Source organism: Carettochelys insculpta, chromosome 1 (assembly GCF_033958435.1).
Source record: "Carettochelys insculpta isolate YL-2023 chromosome 1, ASM3395843v1, whole genome shotgun sequence".
Taxonomy (NCBI): Eukaryota; Metazoa; Chordata; order Testudines; family Carettochelyidae; genus Carettochelys; species Carettochelys insculpta.
The window spans coordinates 371,980,824-372,003,801 of NC_134137.1; the positions used below are offsets into that span (position 1 = coordinate 371,980,824).

Genomic DNA, 22,978 nt, shown 5'->3' on the forward strand with positions numbered 1-22,978 from the left:
AATGCAGCAAAGAAGCAAACACACTAGGTAGAAGCCAAGTTTAAAAAGTAGCTTGTAAATCAGGACAGAAAGGTTCATACAGAGATTGCTGCAAGTAAATAGACAAAAACAACACAAGTGAAATAACCAACACGATCAAGGTGATTTTCTTCTTTTTTCTTTTTTAAAGGGATCAGCTGATAAGAATGAAAGGACTTACTAGCCTACACACGTAAAATACATTTATTTATATACAGGGGAAAAGACAACCAAGTATTTTCTGACCATCCAGAAAGCTAAAAGGCTTGAGGGTGCATCTATTTTAACCTTTGTATGATTTCAATGGCACTTCTATCATAATGCAGATCGTGAGAGATACGACCATCCAGGGCCTGCTCTCCTCCACACTCCACACACACATGGCGTTGGGGGGTAGGGAAGTGCCCTGAGCCCAAGGCATTTTCTTTTTCACGAAACAATAGAGTAAGCTGTTATGTACAAATCAATGTGAGACAAAGAACAGTCGTTAAATGTTCTGTGTATCCAACTCCTCATCCTCTTTTGGATTCTTACACATGGATTCTTTGGAATATGCTGGCGCTGCTCACACCATATTTCAAGAGGAGTTAAAATGTTAGGTTCTTTAAAAATGTCCAGTAGAGATTTCACTCCAAATGATCAGACTTGGAGTTACAAGACCAATTAGTAGACAGAGTTGGTGTTCATGGAAGTGAAAAAATAGATAACTGGCTAGAACCAAGTATGAAGATGACACCCTCCCACTGCTTTTAATGTCCTTCACTAATGACCTATACTCTGCTAATATATCAGTCCTGGACCTTTCAAGCAAAGAGTGCCAATAACATATCACAGCATGGTGGTTTGATGAAGTGTCCACTTGGAGAAGATCTTCAAATCAGACATAAGCTGGGGTTCATATACAGGTCTCCAGCTTCAGATGGCTAGTTACATTAGGTTCCTTCTCCTGGCTTAAATGGGTGTAATTTATGTTTTTTGTCTAAATTCAGGTGAGAGGAATAAGAATTCCACTTCTTTTCTTGGTACTTTTCTCTACATTCTGGGACACAAAAGATTTTCTCTAAAACAAGTCCTTAAGCAGGCAAAAGAGAACAGACAACCTGCTATCTATCCATAGTCCCCAGATTACTCTGGACTGGGGAATTTGGAGTTTATGAGCTGAATAGAGATTCTGACACAAAGCACCAAAAGAGAAATATATTCCAGCCCACAGTTCTTTTCCAAAGCTTGCTGCTCACAGCAGACGCAGCATAATGCAGTCCATTCTGCAGCACTGAACAAGGAAACAAGAAATACATATAAAACAGTTCCTCACCAGTGGGTTTCAGGAGAGTGCAATTAATTGAAAACTACAAAAAAAAAAACAAAAAAAAACCACACATACCAACAAGGATTCCAGACCAGTAAATAGTACTTGTGCAATCAAAACACACAAATGTGAATTTTTCAAAGGATTTATACTAAAAAAACAAAAACAAAATAAGAATCAGTCACAATGAATGTGAAAAATCCATTCAAGAGCGCTTGTTTCCAGTTTGCTAGGAATGTTGCAGTCTGCTTTCTATTCCCAATCTACAGCTGAAAACAACAATTGCAGGCCCGGTGACAGCTTGAGCTTGGTCCTTAAATCAGACTATCTCTGCCAGATCCAGTACTCTGAACTTATCCAGGTTGTAGAAACAAGCCTTCACCACTCGTCCACCGAAGTACCTTCCATTCAGATCCACCACAGCTGGAATCCAACCCAACAACAGGAAATTAAACATCCACCAAGGTAAGCAATTCTCAAGCTAAACAGAGTGCCGTTTAAAACGTCTTCTAAAAATTTAACTTTTAGAAATTAAACAGGGAATTCTAGTGCAATCTCTCACCTTTAATTGCTGATTCAACCCTCTCAAACTCTAAAAATATTCTCACAGCTTCATCATCAGGGGCACCAGGAATCTGACAGAGACAATTGATCAGAATGGTCAAAATGTAGCTTTGAACTCTTGGCCTTTACAGGAAAAGCAGGTAGGATTAAAAACATACAACATCTAGGCATGGTCCCATCAAGCTGCCTATCAAGATTGAGTCCCACTTCTCTATGGGAAAAGGCTGTTCCCTTGAACAGGTCTATAGCCTTACATTGCTAAAATGCCAAATGTTGATGTACAAGGCACAGCTATCGCCCCAGGAACTGAAACAGCCCCAAGCTTTCCCAACATAGGGTTGTTGCCTACTTCTTGATCTGAAAAGTTAAGCATGTATATATGTGGAAGAGAAAGTGGCCAGTTAATTCTTACCTCAAAGATGACACATTTCCCAACCTTGCCATATTTTTCACATTCTTCTTTGGTTTCACCTTCTAGATCTTCATCGACTTCTCCAGCACCTACCATGTTCTGCAAGGAAAGGAAGGAAAAACATTTCAACAAATGGATGCTAAACAGAGGGTGCATACTGCCACCATGGGGTGCCTTATATTGAAACTATGAATGAATTATCAGTTCATCAAATTCCAGGTCACCTGCTCTAGCATCATATAGTTCTAGACAACTTATTGGCTCTAATACATGATCCTTTAGTTAGTCTTTCCTTTATAGGGCCCAAAATAATGTTAACTAGTCAATACAGTATAAACCAGATGTGTTATCTCAAATTATTGCTCAAGACCTCGTACTTTCAATGTATTCTGAAACTGCAAAAAACCAAAACTTCTCGTCATAGAATCAGACTATAAGGACTGGAAGGGACACTGAGAGGTCATCAAGCCCAGTCCCCTGCCTTCATCACAGGAGCAGGCACCATCTAGTTCATCCTTGATATATGTTTATCTAACATGCTCTTAAATATCTCCAATGATGGGGATTCCACAACCTCCCTAAGCAATTTATTCCAATTTTTAACCACCCTGGCAGTTAGGAAGCTTTTCTTAATGTTCAACCTAAACTTCCCCTGCTGCAGTTTAAGCCCACTGCTTCTTGTTCTGTCCCTGAACAAGACACATCAAGACTAATAATCACAAGTATTATGGCAAATGTTAGGTATTTTCCAACAACACAGCAAGCCAAGAATGAGACTATAGTGCACCACAAGGGGGGTAATGACGTTTGCTCCCACGAGCTCTCACAACAGGAGACAGGGGGTTAAGCACTAAAGCTGAAGTACACAGTATGTATTACAAGAAGTGAAATTAATTGTCCTGCTGACTCACCCTTAGTAAAACCACTTTTGTTGGGCACTTTAGTATCTCTGTTAATGGATTTGAATCAGATTTCTTGGCTGCATCTACTATAAAGAGAGAAAGACATGGCATGTGTTATAAATATTAAAATGTGTTCATTTGGAGTCTACAGTGAACTGCTCCAATAGCTGCATTCATTTATAAACTATTAAACATAGTGTTTCTGGATCTGCCTTTCACTGAACCAAGTCACTGAATGGCTACTTGTAATTACTAGACCTGGCTCTGTTTTAACAGGCTATTCAGATCACTATGACCAGATCAATACCAAGCTGAAATACAGGCAATATAATATTTGACAATAAACTCAGTTAATTTTAACAGATACCAGATCTACTAAGGTTCACCAGATTTCAGATCAGAGGCTTCCACTGGGAAAGCATGTTTTAAACCACGGCAATAAAGCGTTACCAGGAAACAAAGGAAAGCAAATGAGATCAGAACAAAAAGTAGCATTTACAAATGAGCAGTAGCTTCTGCCCATTACATTCAGCATTTAATTTCCCAGTGGTGATAACCTGGAAGACAACTGTTTTTAAGGGCTGTTAAGTGAGGATGTTACTCTCGAGATGATCACTTTTACTTGGATTGCCTCCCATCTCACTCTGCCCTTAGCACTACTCCTCCATGCTTGGGGTGAGGTCACATGCAGCTCCCCTCCTGACCTGAGCTGGGGGATGGAAAGCAGCAGCAGAGGGCTCTATCACAGGTGCTTGCTGGGAAGAAAACCTGCATGTGCAGGGAGCAGACTGCAAGAGGGCAATGAGATGGCTGGAAGGGCACATGCCTGACTGTACCAAGGGAAGGCATAGGATGGAGCTGGCAAAGGTGAAGGGGAATAGGATGAAGAGCTGAAAATTTCAAGCAATATGGCTCATTTGAATTCTTCCATGTCCACAAAGAAAATGGTCATGAGTCGATGTTCCCCAACTAGTCAGCAGATACAGGGTAAACAAAACAAGAAAACCCACCACTAAGCCACCCCTAACTCAACTCTCATTTCTCTTCTCAGAAACTGTCAAGGTTAACAGCTTCCCACTTCTGCCAGAATGGACTTCAGTTACCTTTATCTGCTGCATCACCAACAATGATCTTGCCACCTCTCTTGCTTGTTTTCTCCACTGACAGTGCGGTGCTTAGTCCTTGTTCATGCTTCCCCAGCCCTTGGCCCTCTCTGAAGCCATACTTCTGCATGATTTTATGAGCTACCGTGCCTCTGTTGAGAGATAAAGGACCAGCTGTCAACCATTCATTTCATTTCTTAAACAGCACTGTCAACACATTTCATTCTTAGTGCCCAAAGAATTCAACATAGGCCCTCCCAATAGGCAACTGCCCTCAACAGCAACTGTTGTGTGCAGATGGTAACTACAGCTACTCTCCCAAGGAGCTTACAACCATGTCTTAGTTAAGTGTAGCTACAGTATTTAAGAGAACACATAAAATAGTCCCACTCCTAAAATCTTATTACATGAACATCAAATATAAGAGCTTATGACACCTAAAATGTTACAGCACTTCAGAAAGGTGACTATGGTCATCTCCATATTACCACCAGGGGCACAGACTGTTTAATCGCTGAACAAAGCTCATCACACTTGTTAGGTATAGCATGATTTTCATTAGCAACAAACATCAGTTTCGCAGATTCCACAGGTCCACAGAAACTGACAGATTGGATCAGACTGGAGGTTCAGGTACTTAAATATCCCAACTCTGACGAAACTCACCATGAGATGCTTCAGAGGGAAGCATAAGAACTCTGCAATAGCAGATGTGGGGAGATCTGCCCCCATAGTAGATCAGATAGATAAAGCTCAATATCTCTTTCACAAAACTATTATCATTACGACAACTCAAGATATTCTCAATAACCATTAATGCCTAATCCTTTTCCAAATCTTGTCATTTGCCTGAATGACACACTGTGGCAATGAGTTCCACTGTTTAATTACATGCTGCATTAAAAAAGTATTCTTCTGCATTTGATCTTGATTCTTCCACCTTTTAATTTGTCATGAAAGAAACCATTTACTACACAACTAAATGGGTACCTTTTCAAAACACAAACTGTGTTATGTCTTTAAAACATTTCATATGTAGATCATGAATGGATGAGTCAAAATGTAACAGGTCTGACAAGGCTACAGAAGTTTATACTGCATCAGTATAAAGATCCCATTCTCTGATTTATCAGATTTTTTTTCCACTTGATAGGAATGAAAGTCGAAAGAGAAATGAAAAAATCAGTGACCATTTAGCTGTTTTTAACAATACAGCTAAATACAAATATAGTACACCAGAAGATTTATCCAGCATTGCTCGGGTCCTTAACTCAAATAATTTTTGATATTCTTTATTTAAAATCATTGCTGTGGGGGTGAGGCTAGGGATGAGGGGTTCAATATACAGGCTGCCCAAGGAAACAGGACAATCCCAGCCCTCTCTCACCACAGTAGCTTGGGGCCAAGTGATAAGCCCCAGTTCATGGCTGCTGCATTGAGTACAACCAGGGGAGGGGTGGCATGTATCCCACCTGGGGTACAAACATACAGAAGACAAACTCTCACATGTTTGAATAGATAGCTGTCCCTTTCTCCACTTCTGTCCCCTGCTGCCCAAATGGGGGTATTGCTGTCCCAGTCTGTACCTGACCCCTTGCTGCCCCCCAGTGATCAATATTCAGTGTACCTGTCCTTACTAGCAGAGCCCTCCCTTTCTGTTTTATGAGAAACAATCACATTCCTGGCACATCCCACTGTCCTGGCATAACCAAATCGTTACTTTTCTTTACGTTTTGATAAGAGGAAGCTGCATACCAAATTTGGTAGTCTTAGTTCTTACTGTTTAGGAGGAGTTTTTGAATAGACTGACACACATAGATGAGATACTCTCGCAAATATGCTGTAGATTAAGAGTACCTAAAAGCTTTGGCTATGCAATTTATTGCCTGTGGGCATTAAGTCAAAGATCAAACACTTGCCAATGTCTAGTCAAGACAGGGTAGCTAGATAACATTAAGGTTACTGTCTCCATGACCCAAGATAAGGTCTCCAAACAATCCTAATCAAAGAAAATGACTAAATCTGACTCAATATATTGGGGAAATCCTTTTTCACATGCTAAGAAAAAAATTATCAGAAAAATTGCATGAGAAACAAAGTACATAAATAAAGAAAACTTGAGCTATTAGTATTCTACAAAATACTTGTACACTTTTAGAGCTGTGACTCATATGGGTGCCAGCACTGTAATTATACTGCAGTTATCTAAAAACTAACATGTAGACTTTAACATAACCCAAATTATCAAAAATAAAATATTACACCTTTCAGCTAAGGTCTCCAAGCACTTTATAAATATTTTTTAAGCTTGGCTATATTGCTGTAGGTGGTATTATAAGAATTTTTACAAAAGAGTTCACTAAGGCAAAGAGCGGATAGAGGTGTGGCACCCATAGGTACCACTAATTTCTAACAGAGTTGAGGTGTTCAACACCTCTTACAGAATATCATTATTTGCTGAGAGTTACACAGAACACGCCTCTGACAAAAGAAGGATAAAGTAATCGGCATCTTGAATTAGCCACATGTACTTACTACTAGATTGCACCAACTCGGCATGGTGCAAGCCATAAATCTTTCATTGGAGAGGGCTACAGAACTCACTTAAAAACTTGTCATTCGTCCTCAAACTCACTGGTCCAATTCATGCAAAGCCACTGTGTACTCCATTTCCTTCTGGGTGGGCATGTATGCATTCAGATTAGAGTATTACAGTGAGGAATATGCATGCAAAGATAGTGTTTTCGTCTTCCTACTGACTCATTTTTGATTTTCATCCTCTCCCCCATGAGACACTTCTCATGAAATGTTAACATGTCAAAGATATTTACCCCATGTTAGCAAGGAAAGAGTTACTAGGCCCTGTTGGAGACCGGGGTCTTTCTGGCTCATCGTACACAGGGGGTGGAATAGCTGCTTTGGCAGATGGTGCACGAGGTCTTGACTCCTCTTCAAATGGAAAAGATGCTACAGCTGGAAGGAATATGAGACATTTACCAATTAGTCAAAATCCATGTAATGAACTATATATGTCATCCCCTCCCACCATTCTCTAATCTCTTCCAACAGCATCAGAGACCTCTCTCATTTACTCTGAGACCTCTTTATAGGCAAACTATATTTACACTCCCTTTAAGGTCCTTTATACTGCCAGAATAAGACAATGTGGTCTTAGTGTAAATGAGCATCAGGCCCTTTTGTTTCCCTGGCTTATACAACTTACTATGTCTCCTCAGCAACATTAATTCTTTCTGTAACTACTTTTAAACCCTGAAGTGTTTGGGGATATATTTGTAGCATATTACACTGAATTTTTGTTTCTACAGGTAATAAGGGTTCTATAATCTCTCCTTATCTGCCCTTTGCTAGTTTGTCTGAATTCTCCACTGCATCTTAAAAGACCACTGGTATTCTCAACAATAAGTTCTTTGGAAAGAGGGAACCGAAAACCTAAATGTTCTTTAATCATGAACTGAATTATGGAAAGACTGCATTAATATGTACAATGTGGTAACAAGAAGCTTAAAAGAAGTGGTCTGTACTCTTATGCACAGAAAGAATGACTCCATAAGCTAGAACTGGTGCAACTCTAAAACTCACTCCTTTTCTGTTGATAGCTTTAGCATAACAGACTTTCACTTGAGATGAACGTATCAGTATCACAAGTCAAGTCAAACCATGCTGGTGCTAAGGCAAGTAAGGCACAAATGTGAATTTCAGTGTGTTTTTGCATATTTAATACTATGATTTCATTCAAAACAATTACTTCTGTTAATTAGTAATCATACCCAACAAGTTAGACATCAGTCTGGAAAAATCACAGAAGCTGAGACAGAACAGACCTCACTCAGCTGTCCAAAAGCAAGACTGTTGCCTGTATTAATACTTAATTTGGTATGGTTTATCCAGTCTAGATTTTATTGTCACAGCCAATGAAGACCAACATTAATTCCCTTAAGAGAGCATTTCACACTTCAAGAGACCTCATGCTTTTGTTATTTTTTTCTGAATTCTAGCCTATGTTTACCTTTCTTTTACTCCACCCAATTGCTCTGAATTACACTACCCTAAACAATTCTTTTTTGACTCTGGCACTTACAAGATTAAAATATTTGCAGACAGGTATGTCCCCACTTGGCCTTAGTTTAGTCAACCGTTACATCTTAATTTCCTCCCCTCTATCACCCCCACCTTCTGATACATGAGTCCAGAATACCCAAGGGAAAGAGAATGCGATGTGCAACATATTCACAAATAAACAGATATACACTTGTACATGCACAACAAGATGTGAAAGATTTTAAATTAACTACAAAACAAATGTCAAAAATGCTTGAGAGTATTTTTGCTCTTTTAGCAAATGTATGCATCCTAATGGAAGAATGCATACCAGGTTGGATATAAAGAGATGATTTTTCTTTTCACAAATTTTTTAAATATGTTTTTTTCATTTATTTAAATTATAGGGTTTTCTTTTTTAAAATAAACCAGTTTGTAATGAAATCTGAATTTAATACAAAATGTTATGGCCCAAATTTACCACAATCTCTTAAAACAAATAAAATAAAATCAGCTTCTATTAAAAATTCTGAGTTAAAAGGCTTTTCTACATCAGGAAAAAGGTACTTTCCTTAATTCTAACCTGTGAGATCAAGCTTTACAAACAACACAAAAGGTCATATATCATATTTAGGATCTGGTATATAAAAATACATTTTATATGCTACTCTGAGTTTTGAATTCTAATCTCCATCCTAATGCAGCTTGATGTATATCTTGCAAAAATTAATTCTCTAGTGAACAAGAAATGTATACTTTATTATTGTCAAACATTAAAAAAATATATTTAATAAGAATCAGAAAATATAAGCTATATAATTACTTAAATAAATTTATATATTTATAATGCGCCTTCCCAGATAGCAAAAAGTAATGTAAAGGTTCTATTTAGTTGTAAAGCAACATGATTTAATGATTATAGCACCCAATGAAAATGCATCTTTCTTTAGAAAATAACTGAAGTAAAAATAGAGAAGTTCTTTAAAATTGAGGATTTAAACTGAGGTTTTCCAACTAGAGATTTAAACTGCCTTGATTTAAATCAGTCTACCCTGATACCCACATTGCAATCTTTTCTTTAAAGTTAACACCACTGAGAAATGGAGATCCACCAAGCCCTCTCCTCACAAGGGATAAACTCTCAGCCCCATCCACAAACCCTTGAAAACAGAACACATACAGGTGTGTCCTCAGGGTGTGGTAAAGGTGGAGAATTCCCCCTGTCAACCAATCTGGAGTGAAACAGCTCTGCAGCTGCACATCTGGTATACCTGCTGTACTTCTTCCTTTAATGAAGCATATAAATGGCTGATGCAATCCATGGCATCATGAATCAGTCATTTACGCCACCCCACTCGGAAGAAACCCCTGTGACCTACAGCTCCGAAACATGCAGCTAGAGCAAATCCTCTGCTCAAGCTCCTAGCATCCTGTCCTCCTACCCTCTGCAATGGTTCCGCTGTAGCCAGGGACCTCCATGCCTGTGCAGAGGAATGGTAAGATCCGTCCTTCACTGAGCACAAAGTTTAAGTAGAGACCAAAATTGTTTTGGCAGGCTTAGAAAACGTAAATGTTAATCCACTCATTTTGGTATACATACGTTCTTTGTCCTTCTCGACAAGGGATGTTGGTGGTGCGATGGCAGCACCTCCCATGCCTGTGAATAAAATTAAAAAAACGTGATTGGAATATTGATATTCACGCAGATGTAGTGTTTTGTCGTTTGAGATAACAAAACTCTTCTAGACCAGTGGCTGCCTTGCATTATTGTGATTGCAAACATACACCCCTAGGAATCCTAGAAGAAATCATGGGATTTCGTGAAGGCCTTTGTACCCACATTTTTATAGAGCTCGCTACAAATACCAAGCCATCAAGAGAGTGGAAAAAGTGTCTTTTTCTGAAAATCTTTTTGATGACTGTTAATAAAGTGAGCAAACACACAACTTCTAATATATCAAAGGGTACCATCTCATAACCAAGCTGATGTGCTAGAGGGATGTGAACACAACAAATTATGCAATACAATTGTCTTAAAAATCAATATCCATAATTTTGGAAGACTGTAGCAATGAAGGAAACAGCAGTAAAAACTGCATTAAAATGAAACGTCAGTGGGAAAACTGCTCATCAAGCCAACTAAAAATATTTTGTACTGAAGAACAATTACATTAACACAAGAGTGCAGAACAGAGAGCTTTTTCCAATCAGAGAAGTGTGAATAGCAAAGCAGTTTTAAACGTACCCTACAGAACATATGCATTTTATTAGGTAAAACTTTGTTTCAAATTACTGTTTAAGAAATGGGTTTGTATTACCAAGAGTGAATCTGCTACTGAAATTCAGAGCAGATGTTTAGTTTTTCTGAATGGAGAGAGATAACCATCCACCCAGAGACACATTTTATTACTTGGCTCCAGGGCTTTCAAATGAGAGATGCAGTTACAGAACATGTTAACAGCAGTCAAAACTCAGGCTATTAAAAATCAAATCACAAGAATGAGCTCATGCATCTCTTGTTACTGGAATATCTAAAAACTAATGTAAAAGGGGAGTTTCACATGCCAAAAAAGGGTCTCATTTACCCATATACAAGAATATGGTTCCCTACTCTACAATAGGTATTCCATTATAAAGCGACAAATGTATTCTAGAAAGCCAATGGACACAGGATTCTAGGGGCAAGAAAGGAGCAAGAGATTACAGAAAAACAGGAAGAACCTAACTGCAGAGAATTGATTTGCCCAAGGACAAAAGTAGTCAATTCCCCCTTACTTCTTTTCCTCCTTTCTCTCTCATAATCTTCATCTTCATCAGAATCTGGATCTGGTCTTCTGGAAAACCCGCTGGCTTCATGCCTGTCTTTACGTCTCCTAATAAGCGGAACAGGAATTTTAGTACCCAACATGTGAAAAAACTAACATTTCAGAGCAAAGCTTGCAGTGGGACTTGCATTACTAGTTCATCATCTGCATTTCATATAATGCATTATCAGCTAAGATGTCTCTTGTAAACAAATTGTCTTCCACTTGTTTTAGTTGATTCTTTCAGGTTTTCACATTTTCTGTTTTTATTCTTTACGGAACAAAGCATTTTTAAACAGTAGATGGGGTCCGATCCTTACTTTATGATGAAATCAAGTCAATAAGAATGCATGAAACTGAAGCTCCATACACATGGATCTGTTTGCAGACCAAGCCCTGAATGTATGTGGTTGTAATGAAAGAAATACTTTATGTTTTTATTAACTTCCTAGTAATTACACCAGCTGACTCTCTTGCTTTGCACAGTATATCCATAGCATTCAAGGTTTTCTGCTACAAAGATTACCACCACGAACCATGGTTCAAAGAGTCCAAACATTCATCAGGTATAAACCTCAAATTGGTGAAAGTGTAGATTACTAAAATAAAAAACACATATATTTTGATCTTAAGGTCATGTTGCATCTTTATGTACCTTAGTACAATTTTAAATTGGGATCATGACAGACCTGACTGTTTTTTGTTTACGTACGTACTTGTAAGACGTTTATAAATATTACATCAACCACCCCAAGCACAAAAGAGAAAAAAGCCCCATCCCCAGCACTAGCCATAAAATTTGTGCCAACAGAGGTCATTCAAGATGTCACACAGTAAGGTATCCTCAAGGCATCCAACAAACAATCTCAAGTGATTCACTGTATCAATAAGCAAATATCCCCATATATATTTTCCAGAGACTGTATCATACAAATATTTGTGTTGCTGCAACAATGCACACATGCTTAGTGCAGAGAGGATTGCTGAAACACATTATGTATTTTTATTTTTATGTAAACCCAACAAAAGAGAGGAAAAAGGAGCCCCTGTTCAAAAGTTCTAGAAATAAATGATAGAAGTTACAAGATTTATTCCACCCTCCCCCCCAGCCCCAGCCTGGCAATCAATAGTGAAGCTGCAGGTAAGGGTTCATCTACTGCTTAAGACTGAGATACAATTTCCAGCCTGGGTAGATAAATATGCGCTAGACTTGATCAAGTTAGTGTTTAAAAATAGCAGTATAGCCATGGTGGCACAGGCAGAGGTGGCCAGCCACCCTGAGTACAAACATGGCCCAGCCCTCAGTATTTACTCTGGTGGCTAACTTGTCCCACCACACCAGCTTTCAGAATGCTAGCAAAATCAAAGCTGGTGTGTGCACATCAACACCAAGCTGGAAATAACCCCTCTAGCCTGAGTGTACAGTTACCTTGAAGGTAATCCAGATTTCAGTGACCCTTCATGCCAAATAAAGGAAGAACAGCATGAAAAGACCCCAGAGAGTATCCCAGGCAATCCTCTTTCACTAAAAGGATGGTGATCATATCTACAAGAAGAGCATGCAGCCTACTTGATCAGAAAGGCAGAGGAAATTAGCATAAGTAGAACCCTGAGGTACCCTTTTCATAACTGGACACACCTCATAATGGAATATGACCCATTTATCCTATTAAAAATCTGGACATATTTTCAGTACTGTATTGAAATAGCCAGGAACACATCTGCCATCTACCCAATAAGATTAATCAGTTACTACCTTAAAATACAATCATCATATAGGAGCCAAAGAGCTGAAGAGTGAATACATGTTTTAATGGCATCAACACTTTGACCTGAACTGAAGAACACTGTCCCACAAATTTTGATAAGCCATAAATAACAACAGACAATGAACTTGTTTTAACTGAGTGCTGAATAAAAAAGCATCTCCATTGCAGACACCCAACTGAAGTCTTACTTTTCTCTTTCTTCAATCTCTTTTTGCCTCTCCAGCTCACGCTGTCTTTGTCGTTCCTCTCTCTGGCGCTTTACTACTTTCTCATAATCGTTGGGAAACATGGGATCATATTCATCAGCCAAAGGAATGAGTACGTCTCCTGCAGAAAAACCACTAGGTACGGGATCCTTACACAGAAAAAGCATAAATATCAATGTGATTAGCCACCTGAGAGCAGCATATGCTACCCACTGAGACTAAACTGACTGCTTTTACCACTACTAACTAAAAGCTTATGCTCCAAAATATCTGTTGGTCTATAAGGTGCCACAAGACTTCTTGTTGTTCTAAAAGTATAATATCTTTAGACTGCTCAGATTGAAGGTGAAATCCTTGTCCTGTCAAACTCAATGGAAGGTTTGCCACTGACTTCAGTGGTGCCCATATTTTACCCTACGTGGCTTTCCTCTCAAATTTTTGTATGCAGAAAACAATTACTCCACTCCCTCCTTCCAAACACACTTAGATGCCCAAAAAAGCATAGCTAAGGTCACATAAATACCCAGTAAGTTCTCTATCAGAAATTGCATCCAGCTTGCCTGCGTCTGAGAGGGGTGCTTGGATGCAAGCTCACAGGTTTCTTCCATTTCTCTTGAGACCATATAATGAGCTGACATCCACAACCATTCTTATTCTACCTGGAAGAAATATCCACTTTGCAGCAAGTAACTTTCAAAAAAGTTTCATTAGGAAAATTTGTCTTGACCTATTACCAAACACTGGAAAAGCTTTTATTAATGATAAAACATTATATTTCTTGTGTTATAAAGAACCACTTCCAAGCATGGTAGGGTCCCAATTTAATTGTTTTTCAACCTACTTAACCTCATCGGGTTGCTTGCAAAGTACTCTGAGCTCCTCCAAAGGTGCTATGTAATTGTGTAAGTGGGGGTATAATTTCTAAAGCGCACTAACGCATTGCGTATTAACTGGCTTGCGTATACACTCTCGGAGCACGCTAAAGGTTCCTCAGTGTAGTTTAATATTGTACTGTTTCAAACAGTACTATGTTAAAGTGCATCAGCACGATTTACATTGACTAACTAATGTACAATTATGTCAGTGAACTTCAGAAATCTCCAACATTTTTACGCCCAAGATAACTTTAAATTCAAGGGAAAATCTCGGATCTACCTCGCAGGAGCAATGAGTGAAAGCTCTGGGAGGGAGTTTGCCCCAAGGTGGAGCCTTCTCGTGCACCCAAATTCCCTCCCAGAGCTTGCATCCCTCACTCTAGCTAGGGCACTGCCAAGTGTAAGAGGGGGTGAGGAGTGCTGACTGTGGGAAGGAGTTTGGAGGCAGGCTGCAGCTGGTTACCATAGGTGGCTGCCAGCCAGCAGTGCAGTGGGACTCAGGAAAGCTGTCTCTGCCAGGCCCCATGATGCTCCTGCAAATAGCTGGCTGACTGAGCGCAGACACTTCTTCATGTGCTGCCCTTGGGGAACGGAGGGAGACTCCACTCCAGTCAATGGAAACAGTCTGGACGATGCTGGAGGAGGAGCAGCAAAGAGCTGCCTCATTACCCCTTTACAGGGGCCGCAGAGATGTGCCTGCACACAACCAGCCAACTGCTTCCAGGAGCAGTGTGGAGTCAGGGAGGCACAACCTATGTGAGGATTGGGATTGACTGCAGAGGCTCCAGGATCTACCAGCTGATCATGATTGACAGGTTGGTGACCACTTTCTAAGAGTGTATAACAACCCCCATGTTCATAAGTCCTCCTTGATCTACAGATTTACAGACTATAGCACCCAGAGAAGTTGGCACACAGCTGGAATTTTCATTAGTGAAAGCAAGTCTGAACAGACGACGGGACAAAAGTGAGGAGAACAGCTTACACCAACAGATCAAGTAAATTAACAAATAAAATGCAGACTAATAAAAATGGCAAGAAAGGAAATGAATGTTCAAAATCAAAAGTCACCTGGTATGTTTTCAAGCTGACCTGCCCTTACCTTTAACCCAGCGGCTACATGAGGTGGTGTATCCACTATCTGTCTGTCATCAGAAGAGCTACCGCGTTTCAGGTCTATCACTGGAGCAAGAACTGTTGTTTGTTTTGTCCTCTGACTCTAAGACCATCAAAATATAAAAAAGCAAGACAATACATTTGTTTTAAAAAAGGGATTATTTTCTATATGTTTCTGAACTAGATGTTTCCTGATTTCAAGAAAGCTTAAAAATGGCTGAATATCACCTCAGGCCTCAATTCTGCCTCTCTGCCCCATACAAAATCACCATACCACTTGCATTGTCATTTTACCAACACATAGTCCTTCCTCTGCATTTTTAATAGTGCCTGGTATTGTCTCTGTACATTCCATGTTATTTATGCTCCAGCACCCTGAATAACAATACAGCTCTGTGGTTAAAATTGACTACTGCTGTAGAGTTCATACAGGAACACAGATCCTACACAAATCATAACTGTTGTTAAATGGCTTTATCTTACCCCACATTAAAACTCAAAGGGAGTTTTGCCATTAATTTCAACAGGAGCAAAATCAAGCTGGGAGAAGTATTTGTTTTTTAAGTCTAGAATTGAAAAATATACATTTAAAATCAAGATCTCCTCTGTGAAGAGTTTTATTTCAATAAGTGCAGTTTGAGGTGTCTCTTCTTACACTAAAGTCCTGCTGCTTTTCACTTTTCAGCATGAGGAAAACAGAACTTTTAAAAAACAGGATTATTATATATTTTTAACTGGATGGATTTCCAAGATGAGAGAGACAGAGTTTTGTGTATCATGTCACAGTGCCACAGAGAAGGGAGTGCTTTATAAAAACACGTCTATCAAATGGAGCCTTATTTTAGGTTTCATTTGTACAAAACACATTGTAAATTAAGGAACAAATTCTGCTCTCAATTATAGCAATGTAAATCTGAAGTAATTGCATTTATTTCCACGAGGATAAAATCCAAGAAAGGACTTTAGTATTTTAAAAGTTTAACTACAATTTTTCAGGCTGTTAAGCGATTACAACTAATTGCAAGGAAAAAATTCAATCACAATTAATTGTGCTGCTAAATAATAATAATTGATTTAAATATTTGTAGATTTTTTGATGTTTTCAAATATAGTGATTTCAATTATCACACAATACAAAGTTAACAATGCTCATTTTATATATATATATTTTGATTACTAATATTTGCACTCTATAAAAAAAACTATTTTTTTGGTTCACCCAATACAAGCACCATAGTGAGAACAGGCATTCACATGGTGCTGTTGTCTGCATCACAAGATATTTACATGCCAGATGCGCTGAAGATTCACATGTCCCTTTATGCTTTAACCATGATTCCACAGGACATGCAACCAAGGCTGATGATAGGTTCTGCGCGATAATAATCCAAAGCAGTACAGAGTGATGCGTGTTCATTTTCATCATCAGCGTCAACTTTCACTAGCAGAAGGTTCATTATCTTTTCTAGCAGTTCGAGTGTTGTAGTTTTCACATCGGAATGTTTACTCTTTTAAGACTTCTGAAAGCACGCTCCACGCTTTATCCCTTGTGGATTTTGGAAGGCACTTTAGATTTTTAAACCTTGGGTTGGGTGTCATAACTAACTTTGGAAACCACATATTGGTACCTTCTCTGTGCATTTTCAAATCTGCAGTGAAAGTTGTTCAATTTTAGGACACACATGCTGGGTCATCATCTAAGGGTGCTATAACATGAAATACATGGCAGTAAGATGCAGAGCCATGTATTTCATGTTATAGTAAGATGCAGAGCCGGAGACATACAACTCTCCTCCAAGAAGTTCAGTCACAAATTTAATTAAAGCATTACTTCCTAACAAGTATCATCACCATGGAATCATGTCCTCTGGAATGATGGCTGAAGCATGAATGTTTAGCACAAGAGTGAGGTGCAAACACCTGTTCTAACTTTCAGGGGATACTGTAAACAAGGAGGCGGCAGCATTATCTCCCATAAATGCAAGCAAACTTGTTTGTCTTGGCAATTGGCTGAACAAGAACTGAGGACTGTGTGGGCTTATAGGCGCTGAATTTTTTTAACTGCTGAGTGCAGTTATGTAACAAAAACCCCTACGTTTGTAAGCTGCACTTTCACAGTAAGGAACTTGCTTTATAGTACTTATATGAGGTGAATTGAAAAATACTGTTTCTTGTCATTTTTACAATGCAAATATTTATAATAAATACTATAAAGCACTGTACCTTTTGTATTGTGTTGTAATATAAATCATTACATTTGAAAATGTAGAAAAAATATCCAAAAACATTTAATACATTTCAATTGGTATTCTATCATTGTTTAATAGTGCTATTAAAACTGTGATTAATTTTGATAATTTTTTCAATCATAATGAATTTTTGAGTTAACTGTAGTAAACTGACAGTCTTAATAATTTTTTCTCTTTTTATCTTTTTTACACCAGAAACTACAGACTTTGACAGCAACAGTCTGTGACTCATGAAAACAGATTCAACATTGATGAACAAAGTAGTAAAACAATATTATGCTACAATATTTTAAGAGAGAAGACAGCCCAGTACAAACTTGATTCTTAGTTTTGCCTTAAGAAATTAGCTTATAACTTCCTTGCTTCCCTTTCAATCCTTTAAGCGGACTAGCAATATTCTCAACAGCAATTTCTGATCTGACTAAAAATAATGGGAATCACAGTACAGCCTCTAGAGACTTTTTAAAACAATAACAAAGAATTATGCAAGTTGGCCAATACCACCAGTTACCAAATACAAAGCAGGACAAAGAAATGAATACCTCCATTTACCCATCACAGGCTGAACCAGCCTGGTCTATTCATTTATGCATTTCAGGAGAAAAACTAAAAAGAGAGCATTCCCAATCGCCAGCAGTCCTGAGCCATCAAAAGCAGGAATGTCTGTACCTTTGCTTGAGTAAGAGCTGCCTTCTTCACCTGTAGCTGAGACTGTAGTAGTTTAAAATTTTTGGACCAGCCTTCTGTTTTTGAATCACTGGTCTCCACTCCCAAGTCATCATATAGTGACATTTTCCCCTTTTGTTTAAAACTAAAAAAGAAAAGAAAAGTTATGCTCAATTAATAACTAATTATGTCTAATATTTAGTAAAATTAAAGAAAGATTATTTTTTTAAAGAACTATCAGAGATCATCAACAGACCCAGAGCAAATTTCCTGTTCAGAGAAAGGGCAAATTCTTCAGAAACAGCAACATATTACAGGCTGGACCTTGGTCTGCCACTCTGGGGACCAGACCGGTCCCATACAAGGGAATTTGCCAGACGTAGGTGGTCCCTTGCTGCGAGCCCTTCAACACTTCTGACCAGCTAGAACTCTGCCACTGGCTCCTGACAGGCTTACCTGGCCCCGGCTCCCAGCCCAGTTGCAGGCTGCTCTGTGGTGGTTCCCACCCCCAGCCCTATAAAAGCCGCCACCACAGCGCCAAGAGCCCAGGCTGCCACACTCCAGCTGTGTGGCCTGACTTCCCACTACTCCCAAGCCGCTGCTCCCCAGCCCCAGTGGTGGCAGTGACTCCCGATTGCAGCTCCCTAGCCACTGTTTGGCCCTACTCCGGCTGCCAGGCTCTCTGGTCCAGCAACATCCACGGTCCTACTGGACCATAGAGGATCAGATTTCAGGGGTGCAACCTGTAGTTGCTATTTACTTTCCAGACAGTGGTACTTGCAAGCATTTCTCATTCTTTCAAAGGCTGTAAGGCAATAAAACAAGGCATCGTTCAAAAATCTGTGCAGTGCTTCTATAAATGTTACCTAAATTGCCATTAGACATTTTCTAATATTACAGATGTGGCATCACATGGTGGATTAACCAATGCTCAAAACTTTTAAATCAAGACTAGTTGTATTTTTAAAAGGTATGCCACAGATGAAGCAGAAGTTGCGGGGTAAATGCTGAAACTATTATGTGAGTTCCCCTGACATCAAGCAGGTCATACTAGGTGAGTCTAAGACCTAAAAATTCTCTGCATGTATATGCAAGTTTTTAAATTTAACTCTTCCTGCTGCATCTGAGAACTTTTGTATCATCCTACTAAGTATAAAGCAAATACCCTTGTAAACTAATTATGATCACCAAAATATCATCTGGCATGTCCATAGCACACAAAGTATCCCCAAGTGCTTTAAAAATTATAAACATTCATCATAATATGAAGATCATGGAAACAGCCACTCCATATGTTTAAACCTGAATTTGAAAAAAATTTCAGGCACACGTCTTGTATGCATTAGGGCATCTAAACCTACTGTTATCACTAACATCTAGCCATGGGCCTCTCACTAGAAAGACTTTGATCCTACAATCAGGTCCACGCAAGCAGCCTGTGCAGAACCCCCACAGTCACACATAAGCAAGGCTTTTTTGTGTGGAACACAGAATTGGGGCTCCAGTGATATATGTGCCATGTGACAATTCACTGTAGAATGAGTAACAGAGAGGTAGCCATGTTAGTCTGTATTCTAACAAAACAAACCAGCAGTCATGTAACACTTTAAAAGCTAACAAAACGGTTTATTGGGTGATGAGCTTTTGTGGGACAGACCCTCTTCTTCAGATCAATAGCATTTCCGTTTCATCACCTAATAAATTATTTTGCTAGTCTTTAAAGTGCTACATTACTGTAGAATGAGGGCACCGAGCAGTACTGGAAAAGAAAACGGCTATATTGTGTCGAGACATGTTACACATATTGAAGTCTGTGAAAAGGCCAAGGGAAGTTTGAACACAATCCACCACTACCAAGAATACACAGTCGAGTTTCCCACATTTGGAGAAACTGCAGGTATCAGCATAACAGCAGTGGAACGGATGAGCCTCAACCTGAGAACTCTCATCACTCCTGCAGATAAGTACATGAGCAAAAATTTTATTAAATTCATTAAACAACAGTCAGGACACAGAGCTATCACCCAATATTATTCAGCTTCAAGTTAATTTTCATCAATTGCTCCTAGCAATCTGATCATTCAAACAGACCAGGACTCTGAACTTTGGTGATACCATTACATCCCTCGCTGTAAGTAGTTAGTATAATATACATTAAACACAGTGTTCTTAGACTGTGTGTGAACGCTGTGAAACATATAGGCCAGTCATTATAGAGTAAATTGAAGATGATGTACCGAAACTACCTGCACATACAGAACTGATTTCAGAAGGAGTTCAACTTGGGGCGAGAACACTATATAAAAATAGAAGGAAATTGTGTGCACTAAGGCTAGTTTTATTGGTTGCACTGCAGTAGCACTCAACAGCCACCCTTGGGTCATATGTAAACACAGAACCAGGGATGACTCCTGCCTAAGGAGTCTATCACACAAGGCCTGTAGTGAGAACATGAGGAGTGGCAGGAGGCCATCAGCGACAAACCCCTGTTCTACTGAGTGCCATAGGCAGCAGCATCTGTATAGTGCTGACAAGGCATTGGCCACTGAAGTCCCAGCATTAAGGTGTGTGAAGGATACAGCGCTGGGTCAATGCCCGAATATGTGGCATAAGCCTGTAGTGACACTGCCATTCAGTTCCACTCCCCCCACCCTGGACCACAAGCTATCACACTGGCCTGCAGCCAATCACCCCAGCTTATTGGATCTGGCCATCCCCATGATCATCCAAACAGGCCTGGCCCCAGAAGCAGCTGGCAGAGCAGCTTTTGAAGCCTGAAAGCCCCTCCCAAACCAGAGTCCCCCAGCTAGCTGGGCCTAGCATACCCAAAGGTCTATAACCCAGTACCCCAAAACTCTCCCAATACACCTCCCAACCACCCAGGAGCTGGCTGCCACCTCAAAATACTAAAGTTTCCCATAAGCCTCAACTATTCTTTGTCACCTTCCCTGGTCCCAGCAACCCCAAAGTTGGCCGTGCCCTCCACAAAACTTTCTGCCACCCGAACAGCCCCCCACTGGTCATGTCACCACATGACCTTCCCTCCACCCCAGCAGGCCCCAGCTGGTCACATCACCCCATGAAGCTCCCCCACACCCCAGCAGCCACCCACCTATGCCTGTCCCCCTCTCATAAGCCTCTCCAGACCACAGCAGCCCTTTGCTGGTCCTATCCCCCCCACAAACCTCTCACCCACAACTCCTATGCCTCCCATGAACCTCCCTCTGCCCCAGTAGCCCTGCCTGGTCCCATCCCCCCATAAACCTCCCTCTGACCCCAGCAGGTACCCACTGGTCCTATCCCTCCATGAACCTCCCCCACACCCCAGCAGCCCCCTCCCCCAGCCCTGTCCCACCCCAGCAGGTCCCCATTGGTTCTATCCCTCCATGAACCTCCCCCATACCCCAGCAGCCCCCCCTGGTCCTATGCCCCATAAACCTCCTCCCCACCACAGCAGTCTCCCACCCGGCCCTGGCCCTCCATAAAAATCCCCACCACCCCAACACTCCCCGCTGGTCTTGTCACCACATGAACTTCCCTCCACCCCAGCAGGCCCCACCTGGTTAATCACCCCATGAAGCTCCCCCACACCCCAGCAGCCCCCCAGCTGGTCATGTCACCCCATGAAGATCCCTCACACCCCAGCAGCCCCCAGCTATTCCTGTCTCCCGCATAAGCCTCTCCAGACCACAGCAGCCCTCTACTGGTCCTATCGCTCCACAAACCTCTCACCCACCGCTCCTATCTCTCCCATGAACCTCCCTCCACCCGAGCAGCCCTGCACCTGGTCCCATCCCCCCATAAACCTCCCTCTGACCCCAGCAGGTACCCACTGGTCCTATCCCTCCATGAACCTCCCCCACACTCCAGCCCTGTGCCGACAAAAATCCCCCCCCGACCCCAGCAGGTCCCCGTTGGTCCTGTGCCCCATGAACCTCCTCCCCACCACAGCAGTCTCCCACCCGGCCCTCGCCATGGCCCTGCATGAACCTCCCCGCAGCTCCCCCCCCGTCTTGTCCCCCCAAGAACCTCCCCCCCGCTGATCGAGCCCCGCATAAACCCACCCGCCACCCCAGCAGCCCCCCCGGATTCCCGCCGGCTGGGTTCGGGCCCTGCGCCCGCCTCGGAAATGGGGTCTCCCGCCACAGCCTAACGCCTAGGCCTCGCTCGGTGCCGCGCGCGCCCCGCTCACCGCCGGCAGAAGCCCGCCAGCGAACCGCCGCTGCGCTGGCCGGGAAAGGCCTTCTGGCACCCGAGAGACACCGTCCTCGGCCGCTGCGCAAGGCCACTACGCAACCTGCGTAAACTCTGTCCCACAGGCCGTCGGGGAGAGCGAGGGGAGAGTTACGCAAATTCCGTAAAGAGAGCGGAAGGCGGAGAGGAGCCACCGGAAACGCCGCTCTACGCAAATTTCGTACCTGAAGGGCCGTGTTCCGCCAATGACGTAGATGGCCATAGAGAGCGCCGCCACAGGCACGAGCCCGCTGCTGACCCCTAGCGTCAGCACCGTGGTATTGCACGCGGAATGGAAGCCTAGGAATTGGTCCAATAATATTACGTCACGCACATTACCTGTGTAAAGTCCCTACAAGAGAAGCCCCTGTGCGGGAAAGACCAGGGGCTCACAGCAATTAATAATGGATACATAACTAAGATTTTAATTACTTCCCTAATCTTCTGCTTATGAAACACTGGGATCACCTCCCTGACAGTCATACAGGCCCTGCTAGCCTTGAGTCCATACCCCATGATGTGACTTGCTTGCAAATTTTAGGACCTGCTGTTTGATGCTAGAAGCTCCTCCCCTCCCACAGGGATCAGGGCTGCCCCCATGCAGCAGCAATACCAGTTTTTTCTACTAAGTCCTCTCTCTTCCCTGCCTCCTGCTGCTGCAGGTCTTGTCCTCTGCCTGGGGCCCAGTGTGGA

General features: G+C 41.3%; 1 protein-coding gene across 1 annotated transcript; it reads right to left on the bottom strand.

The window, feature by feature from the left end:
- Positions 1 to 206: 206 nt before the first annotated feature.
- RBM17 (RNA binding motif protein 17) lies at positions 207 to 22,395 on the bottom strand. The gene is made up of 12 exons (XM_074984184.1): positions 22,245 to 22,395; positions 18,056 to 18,197; positions 15,124 to 15,240; positions 13,129 to 13,295; positions 11,143 to 11,240; positions 9,968 to 10,024; positions 7,140 to 7,281; positions 4,309 to 4,460; positions 3,215 to 3,291; positions 2,304 to 2,402; positions 1,890 to 1,962; positions 207 to 1,750 (listed from the first exon to the last, which is right to left on the bottom strand). The coding sequence occupies exons 2-12, from the start codon at positions 18,176 to 18,178 to the stop codon at positions 1,647 to 1,649; spliced, it is 1,209 nt and encodes a 402-aa protein (XP_074840285.1). The 5' UTR covers positions 18,179 to 18,197; positions 22,245 to 22,395; the 3' UTR covers positions 207 to 1,646.
- Positions 22,396 to 22,978: the final 583 nt, after the last annotated feature.

What these genes read in the sequence shown, in the direction of transcription:
- RBM17 (XM_074984184.1), bottom strand. Translation starts at nt 18,178, where the DNA reads ATGTCACTATATGATGACTTGGGAGTGGAGACCAGTGATTCAAAAACA. An exon ending in ATGTAGCCGCTGGGTTAAAG is followed by an intron (nt 13,296 to 15,123) that starts GTAAGGGCAGGT and finishes TTTCTGTGTAAG; the next exon opens with GATCCCGTACCTAGTGGTTT. An exon ending in CAAAAGTGGTTTTACTAAGG is followed by an intron (nt 2,403 to 3,214) that starts GTGAGTCAGCAG and finishes CTTTCCTTGCAG; the next exon opens with AACATGGTAGGTGCTGGAGA.